This window comes from Salvelinus namaycush, chromosome 37 (assembly GCF_016432855.1).
Source record: "Salvelinus namaycush isolate Seneca chromosome 37, SaNama_1.0, whole genome shotgun sequence".
In the NCBI taxonomy this organism is placed as follows: domain Eukaryota; kingdom Metazoa; phylum Chordata; class Actinopteri; order Salmoniformes; family Salmonidae; genus Salvelinus; species Salvelinus namaycush.
The window spans coordinates 17,912,224-17,924,889 of record NC_052343.1 but is presented as its reverse complement, the minus strand read 5'-3'; the positions used below and the strand labels follow the sequence as shown (position 1 = coordinate 17,924,889).

Below are 12,666 nucleotides of genomic sequence, written 5' to 3'. Positions count from 1 at the left end.
ATGTTTATGGGACATATTGGAGTGCCAACAGAAGAAGCTCGTCAAAGGTAAGGCATGAATTATATCTTTATTTCTGAGTTTTGTGTCGCGCCTGGCAGGTTGAATTATGATGGTCTGTCCTTGTTTGATGGGGTGCTGTCCTCAAATAATAGCACGGTTTGCTTTTGCCGTAAAGCCTTTTTGAAATCTGACACTGCCGCTGGATTAACAACAAGTGTAGCTTTAATTTGGTGCATTGCATGTGTGATTTCATGAAAGTTTAATATTTATAGTAATTTAATTAGAATTTGGCGCTCTGCCATTTCACCGGATGTTGTCAAATCGATCCCGCTAAAGGGATTTGATCCATAAGAAGTTTTAAAAGAGCCATGACTGGAATCCATCCACTATGGCAGAAAGCTTTTAAAATGATACCATCCCTGACATGGTCAGTTTTAAGGAGCAGGCTGGGGGCGGTTCCAGGAATCCAGTCGGAATCAAATCAAGTCAGATCATAAACAATGGATCACTTAAAGGTGCACTGCTCAAAAATTGCTACGCCATTTCCTGGTTGCAAAAATTGTAATAGTTAGCCTAGTCATTGTGTAGAGAATCACTGTTCCGTCTAAACTGCTGTGAAATATATTTTCCATAACCAAAAATATTGTATTTTCAGCTATTTGAAGCTGGTGTACAAAGCCAGAAGTAAAAGACGCAAAAGCAGAACTTAAGAACGGGAAGCATAGAAATGGCACACATAAAACACATCTACCGCTTCTTAGACTTGCTTTCAATGAGAATGTCAGATCCTTAACTCACATTTCTATGTCAATTTGGTCGGGTCTTCGAAAAGTGACATATTGCAGCTTTAATTAGTATCTTGTCAGGTCAGGAAACAGTGTCTGAATGTGGCAGAGAGAGTTCTGTATTCTGCAGGGCATGTTAAAACCAGTAGGTGCTTATCTTATCGCTCCAGTCAGTTCTTGGAACAAATTGCTGTCAGAATCAGAACTCCTTGTTGAATTGTCTGTCTCTATAGTGTGTATGTGTCTTGGTTGATACTGTTACGCAAGACATAACATCTGTCTGAACATTTCTCTCCCATGTTTAAGGTGGCTCATAAAAATTGGTCTCACAAGAATGCCAAGATTGTTCGTTATATAAATGTTTGTTTTCTGGCTAGGAAGGAAGGCGGTGGAGGGTTATTTCTCCGAGACCCATGAACATGATGATATTTGATGATGATAGCCGTGTGCTAAGGCCTTCTTCTCTCTCTCTCCTTCTCTCAGAATTTCTTGAACTCCAGCAGTTGTCCTGAGATCCAGGGCTTTTTATACGTGAAAGAGATGGGCAGGAAATCCTGGAAGAAGCTGTACGTGTTCCTTAGACGCTCAGGGCTTTACTTTTCTACAAAAGGAACGTCAAAGGTACATGGCCTTCTCTCTTCTACGGTATGCTTAGTACATTAACTCTGTTAGTATTATGCTTGTATTGCCGAATCCCTGAGCCAATATCTCACATTTAAACTGCGCTAGTAATAGCCTACAAAGTCTAATACTTTAGTTGTTAGTTAAGAGACTGCTTGTCTCAATCATCAGTGTACATACTTGCTGCTCAGTTGCCTGCCTTCTCTATGTCCCATACAACCACACAAGCTGCTATTGATTTGAGTGGAGCTCTGCTCTCTGCTACCTACAGGCTTAAGTTTCTTCGTGATGAAATGACATCGGTTATTGATTTATCCTCCACAGGAGCCCAGGCATTTACAGTTACTAGCAGACCTGGAGGACAGCAATGTCTTCACAGTTACAACAGGCAAGAAGCTACACAGTGCGCCGACAGACTACGAGTTCTGTATAAAGGTACGTTCAAGAGAAAGAAAAGCCTCTGCACTCGAGGCATTGCAAGTCATTCAGATGCTCATATGTTGTCTATTATTCCGCTGTCTTCTATCGAGGACAAGCTGTCTCCTATTACAGTTATTGAACAGTGTCGTGTCTAGACTGTCTGCTTCCCAAATGGTGCACTATATAGGGAATAGGTTGCCATTTGGTAAGCATCCTGTATCTTGCTGAGACATGCCTGACAAGAGGCAGGCCTCGCTGCCATTGTGTGCTCTGTGTTGACCCACTTTCTGGCTATATAATAAATGGATAGAGAATGAAACTAAAATCCAACAAAATCCTATTTTATTCTGCAACATGATCAGGGTTGGAAAGGTTCCTTTCTAAATGATTGGGCTCATTGCTTCGAGTAAGAAAAATAAATGCTGCTCTCATGGAATGGCATGCTTTGAGCACCCCCGAAAAGTGCTATTTGCATGGAAAATATGTATGCCATATGCTGTATTTGCTATAGGCCTATTGTTTACGTTTTTGTTGGTGACACTTTGGTATCTGGATAATTTGCAGCTGTTTAAGTCTATCTAATTGTGTGAGTTTGATCATGTATCCATTAGGCCCATGGACATTTTGAATCATCACAAATTAGATTGAGCAATAAAAGCCCCACTCGTGGTCTTCTTAAATGAAACTTGTTTTTGACAGTTTGGAGCACAATACCACAGAGGAGTTTAGAAGGGATCAAATCAAACTTTTATTCCGTAGGCTGGGATCCACACTATGCAGCTGTTGAGTGCATTTTTTCACTCACTGTCCACTGGTTGAAAAAAACAATGATTTATAGGCAGCTTAAACTTCTTCAATTCAACCATTATTGAGTTAAAATACACATATACATTTGTGAAGCCATCCACAACAACCACAATCCGTAATGAACAAATAGCTAATAGAGAGAGCAGCAGTGTGATTCACATCAATGTGCTATGTACAATGCCTTGCAAACTATTCATCCCCCTAGGCGTTTTTCCTATTTTTTTGCATTACAACCTGTAATGTAAATTGATTTTTATTTGGATCTCATGTAATGGACATACACAAAATAGTCCAAATTGGTGAAATGAAAAAAAAAAAAAAACCCGGAAAAGTGGTGCGTACATATGTATTCACCACTTTTGATATGAAGCCCCTAAATAAGATCTGGTGCAACCAATTACCTTCAGAAGTCACATAATAAGTTAAATAAATTCCACCTGTGTGCAATCTAAGTGTCACATGAGTCGATATACACCTGTTCCGAAAGGCCCCAGAGTCTGCAACACCACTAAGCAAGGGGCACCACCAAGCAAGCGACACCATGAAGACCAAGGAGCTCTCCAAACAGGTCAGGGACAAAGTTGTGGAGAAGTACAGATCAGGGTTGGGTTATAAAAAAATATCTGAAACTTTGAACATCCCACGGAGCACCATAAAATCCATTATTAAAAAATGGAAAGAATATGGCACCACAACAAACCTGCCAAGAGAAGGCCGCCCACCAAAACTCACGGACCAGGCAAGGAGGGTATTAATCAGAGATGCAACAAAGAGACCAAAGATAACCCTGAAGGAGCTGCGAAGTGCCACAGTGGAGATTGGAGTATCTGTCCATAGGACCACTTTAAGCCATACACTCCACAGAGCTGGGCTTTACGGAAGAGTGGCCAGAAAAAAAGCCATTGCTTAAAGAAACAAATAAGCAAACACGTTTGGTGTTCGCCAAAAGGCATGTGGGAGACTCCCCAAACATATGGAAGAAGGTACTCTGGTCAGATGAGACTAAAATGTAGCTTTTTGGCCATCAAGAAAAACGCTATGTCTGGTGCAAATCCAACACCTCTCATCACCCCGAGAACACCATCCCCACTGTGAAGCATGGTGGTGGCAGCATCATCGGCAGGGACTGGGAAACTGGTCAGAATTGAAGGAATGATGGATGGTGCTAAATACAGGGAGATTCTTGAGGGAAACCTGCTTCAGTCTTCCAGAGATTTGAGACTGGGACAGAGATTCACCTTCCAGCAGGACAATGACCCTAAGCACACTGCTAAAGCAACACTTTAGTGGTTTAAGGGGAAACATTTAAATGTCTTGGAATGGCCTAGTCAAAGCCCAGACCTCAATCCAATTGAGAATCTGTGTTATGACTTAAAGATTGCTGTACACCAGCGGAACCCATTCAACTTGAAGGAGCTGGAGCAGTTTTGCCTTGAAGAATGGGCAAAAATCCCATTGGCTAGATGTGCCAAGCTTATAGAGACATACTCCAAGAGACTTGCAGCTGTAATTGCTGCAAAAGGTGGCTCTACAAAGTATTGACTTTGGGGGGTGAATAGTTATGCATGCTCAAGTTCAGTTTTTTGGTATTTTTTCTTGTTTGTTACACAATAAAAAATATTTTGCATCTTCAAAGTGGTAGGCATGTTGTGTAAATCAAATGACACAAACCCCCCCAAAAAATCAATTTTAATTCCAGGTTGTAAGACAACAAAATAGGAAAAATGCCACGGGGGGTGAATACTTTCGCAAGCCACTGTAAATATCAATAATATGTGATATCCGTATTGTCCGTAGGCTACACCACTGCTGTCGTCTTTACCTCCAAGCATTTATTCAAGTTGGATAATCTTTGGACTGTAGCCTACAAAAGCCCATTCCTGCTCTTTTCCCGCAATACATCTAACGCATTTGGTGTGTCATCATAGTGGTCTCAGACTTGCTCAGGCAGAAAAACTTTAACGTGTGCCTTTTTCAATGCTGATTTAAATGTCATTGAGACAACAGAAAGGTATCAAAGAATTTCTGAATTTCAAAGTAATCCTAGAAGTAATCATCTAGTTTTTCAAAAGTATCTGATTACAATATTTTTGCTTGTAACATAATGGATTCGTTTTTTTCTTTCTCACCAACCCTGAACAAGATCAACTATCATCTCATGGGATATGTCAGTGTATGAGGGAGGAGTGTTTTAGTACAACCATACTGTCTGAATGGTTGTTTCTAATGATGAGGTGTTTGTTTGGTCTCTCTAATTGGTTGTTGTGTGTTAATTGACAGCCCAACAAGAGGACTGAGCTGAAAGAGTTGAGGATGTTGTGTACTGAAGACGAACAGAGCAGAACGTCCTGGATGACAGCCTTCAGACTCTTCAAGGTACCAATTCCATGGCAACAAGCCCTCAATACACTGCAAAGTAGTGCCTCAGTTATACCAGAGGGTTGTATCAGATGCAAGTTCACTTCACAAGGGTTGTTGTGAGAGTCACTTATACCATGCTAAGTTGAATACTATCTATCTTTATGAATTTTATGAATATTTTGGAAGGTTTGCTTTTCTTTGGGTGAAGTCAACCAATAGCTAACTTTTTCATTTGTGGATACTCTCATTATTCTTCACAGTATGGAATAGTCCTCTATCAGAACTACAAGATTCCTCAGCAGAGAAAAACTCTGTCACACTTTTCAACACCAGTGGTAAGCCTCTCCTTTTAGCTCCTTACTGCCACCATGCCAGCCAAACTGTTGTTAACATCCAGACTCTCGGTTGTCTTTCCTTGACTCTTTGTGTCCTCTATTCGGTGATTCGAACCAGCGACCTTTTGGTTACTGGCCCAACACTCTTAACCTCTAGGTTACCTGTCCAGTGCGTTTTGAGAAGGAAATGAGGAGAAAGGAGGACTTCAATGACAGACAATTGAGAAAGAGCCCTAGTACTGTAACAGGGCATTTTCTACATTGGAAGTGTATTGACATTGGCACTGCTTTGTCTCCCCCTAGCGGAGTGTGTCTGAGAATTCTCTGGTTGCCATGGATTTCTCAGGAAGGATAGGCAGGGTGATCGACAATCCCTTGGAGGCCCAGAGCGCTGCCATGGAGGAGGGTTATGCCTGGAGGGTGAGTCTCTTTCTACAACACTACTACAATGTTACTATTCCAATGGTTCTACAACAATAATGCAACCTTACTACAACGTAGCTACAGCAATGTTACTACAACCTGACCACAATGCAACTACAACGTTATTAAGATATTACAATGCTTATATGACCTTATGGTCAGAAAGAAAACTTACTGCTGTTGGTGATTTAGAAATAATCCGAGCAAGAGTGCAACAACTTTTCTTTGAGTCATGCTTGTCACAAAGATATCATGCTATCCGTCACACAGCTGTACCAATGGAGTAAGAGCCTTTTATTAACAAACTAATCCATGTTTGTTTGTTCTGTATCTCAGAAGAGAAGTCAACGGATGAACATTCTAGGTAGTCCCTGTCCACTACATCCCTGTTTATTAAGCTCAGGTAATTCAACAACATAAATTTTCATAATCCCTCTGTTATTTGAGTTGGCTACATTCTGTGTAGATAAAAGCCTTGTTCCTGTCCTAAAGCTCTCCTTTCCTCTTCCACGTCCAGTTATTCACAGAACACAGCTGTGGTTCCATGGGCGGATAACGCGAGAAGAGTCCCATCGAATGATCCACCAACAAGGCCAGGTGGACGGGTAAGACTCCTCAGTCGCTCCTCAGTTTCTGCAAACACACAGCCAACCTGTTATTTAATTGGGATTTATTTGATTATTGAAGTGTCTTGCATCTTCAGAATGCCCAGCCCACATGCCAATGTATGTTGGATTTAAATTTGTAAATTTGACAGACGTTGAAGTTTTCACCAAAGACTGATTTTCCCCCTTTTCTGCTCAGGTTGTTTCTGTTGAGGGACAGTCAAAGCAACCCAAAGGCCTTTGTCCTCACACTGTGCCATCACCAGAAAATCAAGCATTTCCAGATCTTACCGGTAAGTGAGCTTTATCTTGCCTCTGGGCTTCTCTCTTTGATCTCCCCATCTCTCATGTCTACAGGCTCTTTTTAACTTTTGTTGTTCATTACTTCCTCTTGTTCTCACCTGACTGTTGTCTCTATGGTCCGTCCTGCAGTGTGAAGAGGACGGCCAGATCTTCTTCAGCCTTGACGACGGGTCCACCAAATTCACCGACCTGATCCAGCTGGTGGAGTTCTACCAGCTCAACAGAGGAGTCCTGCCTTGTAAACTCAAGCACCCCTGCACCCTCGTAGCCTTATGACCCCTCCTGACCTATGACTTGACCGGACTCTGCCTAAAAACAAACTCAAGACTTTTTCTTTAGGAGAAGCTGAAGTGATGAACTCAAGTTGTTGTTGATGTGTCATGAGCTGCCAGAGACTTCGGATGGGACAGGACGGAGTGGTTGGTGGGTTAGGACGGACGCTAGTGGACTTCAGTGACCTCTGTGTTCCGGAAGGAAGAAGGAGATAAAGAAGCAAAAATAAAAGCAAAAAGATGCACCACGTTGTTATGAACTCTTATAAAATAAACATTTTCAAGTTTGTATTCATAGTCACCAATAAGCTCTGATCCACTGACACGGTTTAGTGACAGTTTATGAGATCAAAGGAGTTTTTATTTTCCTTGTACAATCATCAGGACTTTGTTTAGTCTGGGCCACTTTTTTATATAATGAAAGTATTTTTTTGTTACAAATCATCTATACTACAACCTTTTTTTGAAAAGCTGATTGTTTGGCGCTTGTGAAACTGGGAACAGGCCTTTCCACACTGACTGAAGAAGAATTCCTCTACTGTCTCATTCTTCTCGTTACCAACAATGGCAAATCCCTCCTGTGTTGGAGGGATGGATGGACAATCTGATATTCGTAAAAATAACATCACGAGGCCAGCTGTCTCTGTCAAGCTGTAGGAAAGGAAAGGCTGGAGCTGGTAACTTAGGATGGAGCTGAAGGATACTCAAGGACTACACAGGATCCATTCATTCCACTCTCATAGGACTTTTCTTCATTTCTTTCTTTCTTTGGTGACCTCACAGGCTTTTGTATTCATGACATTTTAGTACTGCATCATCAAATGTGTTCTTAGTCCGTTTTAGTTTCTTATCAGTAGTCTGGAGCGTATAGATTTCTAACAGTCACACAACAACAACTAAATCACTACATCCAGTTCAGTGTTAAATCAATCCATCATGTGCTCCACCATCCGCTGTTCCACATGAACTTCCCCCCCAAAATATAAACTACTACAGGTATTCATTCACTCCCCGTCTCATCCACTCATTTAAGTCCACGTAATAGATAGCTGTTGAGGTCCACGCTGCTAGCCTAGTCCTATACCGTGTGCTATAACCAACCCTTCTATTGTTGGCTACAGTACGTATTCAGAATGGCACTAGGCTACCATGCTGCTCTTCAGGTCATAACAAGCAACATAACAGCTCTGCTCTTGGGTCTCTCTTGGTGTCAACGCAATAATAATCTATATGTAAAACATTGGAAAGCATATGGCCATCTTGTGGACTGTAATTCCATGTTGTAAGCTCTCTGAATACATGGTTATGATCATATGACTAAAATCTAACAGGCCACTGGGGCGGGAGGTTGCAACACTTTTCTTTTAAATCCACCTGTTTGCATTCCCTCCGTCAGAACACAGGGAAATATAACCACTACACCAACCTCTTGTGATCCACTAGAGGGATCTGACTAGCTCAGAGTTGACGTGTACAGTCCAAGGTCGGTCTGTCTGTTGTGCTGTCTGTAGAATGCAACTGGAATCAATCGACTCATCTGCTACGAGGACCCATCTTCTTAATCCAAGGGTGCATCCCAAATGGCACTGTATTCCCTACATAGTGCATTACCTTACTTTTGACTAGGGCCCATAAGGCTTTGGTCAAAAGTAGTGCACTATATCGGGAATATGGTGCCATTTGGGATTCACCCCAAGTCCATTCATTTTGGACTTGTTGCTTTTCTTTTCCATGATGTGATTGAATGATTGTTTTTGGAACAGACACTGTGAAGCCCTAGTAATGGATGATGCCCTGAAGTGGAAGGGTTTTTACTGTCCAGCCTTGTCCAAGGTTGCAGTGAACACACAGATTTGTAAAGATGCTTTTACCTGTAACGCAACATTAAGAAAGAGCCATCTTTTGATTTTATTTATGGTGTCTTAAGCTAGATTCAGATACAGAATATTAGCCACACTATCTACAAGTTCTGCACAATGACATTTCAAAAAATAAGATGCAATGACTCAATCATTTCAAGTATTGTTTCGCAAATGTATTTATTTACCTGGATGTGAGTGATTACTTGAAATGTAGCTCTTTTCTCAGCGCTGTTCGGTACTGTTTTATCATTACCATGGAATGATTGAACCGCGTAATTATTACATAGCATCTATTACATAGCTTATATTTCATTTCTTGCTTTTTGTGTTTGAACACTCAAACTATTTTATCACCAACACTTACTATGAAGTAACGTTGAAAGCAAGTGGTGTTCCCTAATGTCATGGTTTTTATTCCAAATTGGTCACTAATAGTCACTAATATTTCAGTCACAGTGCGTTTCACATCGATATTCAGTTTAATGCCTTTCTGTCACACATTCTTCTACATTTAGGAAATCTTTTCACATGAACCCCTCAAGAATATTTCAAACACACAGGTTGAATTAGATTACATATATTTTTTACATATTTAAACATTTGACATCTTAAGTGTGACGTTCACTGATAATGTCAATCAAATTAATTTAATATCTAGATATTTAATTCATGAGTTGATTTTCAAATACACACTGTTTTTTGAGCTGTCAGTTCAGTTGCTCTGTCCCTTTCATTACAGTTGTCTTCCATTTTACAGAACTTTCACTCCTTTTAAACTTTGCGTTAATCAGAACTTTGTTTCTTGTGTCAGAAGTGAAGCTATACCTTTACAATACTTGAGCCACAATTGCAAAAAACGAATTGGTGTATAGTACGTTAAATAGCCAAGTCTTTTCCACAACAGTGTGCTATGCGTATTATCCAATTAGAAAGGCTTGGATGTGATGGTACCACTAGATGCCCGTTGCAGTACCTTTTTCCATGGAATTTTGAGAGTAACTTCAGAGCTACACTTCACTGTTTATTGGGTGTGACCAGAGCCATGAATATATAATATATGTTAATGTGGGGCTCTGGGTGTGGTATCATTATGACTATACAATGAGCAGGTTAGGTGCCAAAGCTGCTTACTTCTCCTTTGCTAAATTCGGTCAAAACGTCGGACAATGTATCTTCCCATTGGTCATAATGATTTCAGTAGAAATCAGTTAGGATTGCCTCCTCCGATGGTAATCTTAGCTGTACAATGTTATCTGCAACTCATGTAAAAGTTGTGTACTGAATCAATGTACCATATTATCATATGAAACCATGTAGAAGCAACACTGTATTTAGGTTACAGATCACTATTATTACCGCATTGGCTTACTCTTAACTACTTATGAAATGAAGAAATTTGATTTATTTTTATAATTTGGTTTAATGTGCATATCGAGTTTATTTCTTAAATGTTTGTCATGTAAAAACCTCTTCACAAATGTCTGTAATATTGAAATGTTGCTGGTATGGAACTAGAGTTGGCTTGGGCATACAGTGTACATCTTTTCATAGTTCCTGCAAGTCATCTTAAGCTACTCAGACATCACTGACTTCTCAACACTAACTGTTTAGGCCTGTTAGATACAGATAGATGGTGTTTTTTGTATTCAGAGGCGAGTTCTCTCACATAGTGTCTTGCTATGAACTAGTAGAATGTTACTAGTGACATTGAATCACCTGCAAAGTAGTGAACTGATGAAAGTGAATTAAGTAAATGTACTTTTTTATATTTCAGAGAAATGAATGTAACTGGGTTGCTCAGGGTTGACATGGAGCCTGTTGAAAACTGGTCATATCATCAGACCAGTGAGATTTTGTATGTGCGACGATGTGTAGTTCTGTTGATCAACTTGGGGTTAATAGTATTTCACCAAATAATTTTTTCTTTAGTAAGTAGTTTGCCCTTTATGATGTTCTTTCAGCATACCAGTAGTTTCTCCCAAACAGTAGTACAGCACAGTTGATGTAAGGTGTCCTCTTTTCTCTTGTGTAAGTCTGTTTGTCTCAAGAAGCCTAAAACGCAGCAGGTGCCTCTGATGACCTTTTTCTCTGCACTAAACTAGAGCTGACTTTGGACCGTTCATGGGAACCTTTTCCACTGATCGATAATGACTCTTGTGCTTTGCATATATTGTCACAATGCAAGATACAGTGACTGTACAAAGGAGTAAAGCAAATATATATAGATCTATATAAATATAAACAATGATGTATTTCAGGGAATGCAAAAAACAAGAACCTGTTTCTCTTTTTAAGAGAAATATCCTGTATTCATACTGTGCTTTGCTTCGATCTGTAAATAGCTGAATGGCTTATATCTTAATTGTAACCTTTTCAGGTATTTTTGTACAAATAAGGGACTGATATGTTCTGTTTATTGTAATTAGAATAAAACATTAATACATTGTTATTAATTTAAGCTGCGCTGGTATTGTCTTGGTAGAGAAGTTTTACCTTTTTCCTCATTACTCAAATTACCTTGAGTCCTAATCAAGGTAATTACAAATGCATTTAAATCACTGTATTCTATTTGCAAGTCATTCTGTTTATTTTGAAAACTATTGCAAATGCTAATTATTATAGATGGCATTACAATTCCACTGCAACTTACCATGAGTTTAGTTATATATTTTCATCTAGCTGTCATAAATGTCTGCTTGAAATGTTCAACTGTACATTGGGTTATACTTCACCCTGTTTTCCCACTAGATGGCAGACAACCACTACGAATACCGAATCAAATACTCTACTTAAATGGGAAATCATCCGTTGAAACAATAGCAAAGCATATTCCCCCACTATGTTTCAGTAAAAAGCTGTGGGATTGGGCTGGAGTAACCACTCTCAAATTCATAGACAGAGCTATGGATGCAAGGACTGACCATCCATGATATCAAAATGATAGTTTTAATCATGTTTTGAGGCCATATAGTTTGTTTACATTTTCTTTGTTCACAGACATTGGAGTAAAACAAGTTTATACTTTGGGTTCTGATGGGGTACGGCAGTTGAACTAAGCTTATGAGGCATTTATAAGCTATATTCTTCAAGACTCAGTGGGAAGCTACATATCATTAATTTCTCAGTCCAAAAATGGATTGCCCCTTTAAGGGACAAACGTCATGAACTAACACATTTCACATTTTTAAGGATTGTACACATGTCCCAACAATCAATATTCATTCAAAAGCATCACGGATGTTGGCACAAAACTTGGACAGTTTACTCGATACAGACCTAATGCTGCGTTAATAGCATCTTGTAAAGTCGTAAATACAAGCATAGAACTGTAAAGAAAAATCCACTTGACCGTCCCTCCAACTGGTAATTACTAGGAAACTGTTCTATTATCCCTGAGCTCCGACTTCTCCCATGCTGAATTCTGACGTAACCCACTAAGGAAATTACCTCTATAACAGAATTTTTGGAAGTAAAATTAAACAAAACATTATTTATAAAAAGAAATCTATTAATGTAGTTGGCGAACACTATAATTTGTTTGCGAGCACTATCTGTACTTGTAGTTTATGGTTGATGCAGCTTTTTTGCCATTAGCCAAACAACGTTTCTCAAGTTCAAGGGGGGTGAATGCATCTAACTCATATTTACAACTTCACAATTGGTAATTACCACCTTGCCACTTGGTTATGAACGCAGCATTAGAATGGAGCAATCATCCAGGCCCCATAAGAGGATGTAGATAAAACAACATCCTGGTTATGCAGATGAGAATTGAGCTGTATAATTTTATCTTGTTTAAGATCTTTCGTCAGATTGGCATCTGGCCAGTCTTTAAAAACAAAAATGTGTATTTAAGCATTAACATATCCACA

At 39.6% G+C, this 12,666-nt stretch overlaps 1 protein-coding gene across 1 annotated transcript in view; it reads left to right on the top strand.

The window, feature by feature from the left end:
• Positions 1 to 11,247, top strand: part of LOC120031018 (growth factor receptor-bound protein 10-like) — an 86,705-nt gene extending 75,458 nt beyond the window's left edge. Inside the window, exons 9-17 of the mRNA XM_038976537.1 lie at positions 1,269 to 1,406; positions 1,731 to 1,841; positions 4,914 to 5,009; positions 5,255 to 5,329; positions 5,633 to 5,749; positions 6,089 to 6,155; positions 6,270 to 6,357; positions 6,557 to 6,650; positions 6,790 to 11,247. Coding sequence (XP_038832465.1) covers positions 1,269 to 1,406; positions 1,731 to 1,841; positions 4,914 to 5,009; positions 5,255 to 5,329; positions 5,633 to 5,749; positions 6,089 to 6,155; positions 6,270 to 6,357; positions 6,557 to 6,650; positions 6,790 to 6,936 — 933 coding nt within the window. The 3' untranslated portion in view covers positions 6,937 to 11,247. The remainder of the gene's footprint in view (positions 1 to 1,268; positions 1,407 to 1,730; positions 1,842 to 4,913; positions 5,010 to 5,254; positions 5,330 to 5,632; positions 5,750 to 6,088; positions 6,156 to 6,269; positions 6,358 to 6,556; positions 6,651 to 6,789) is intronic.
• Positions 11,248 to 12,666: the final 1,419 nt, after the last annotated feature.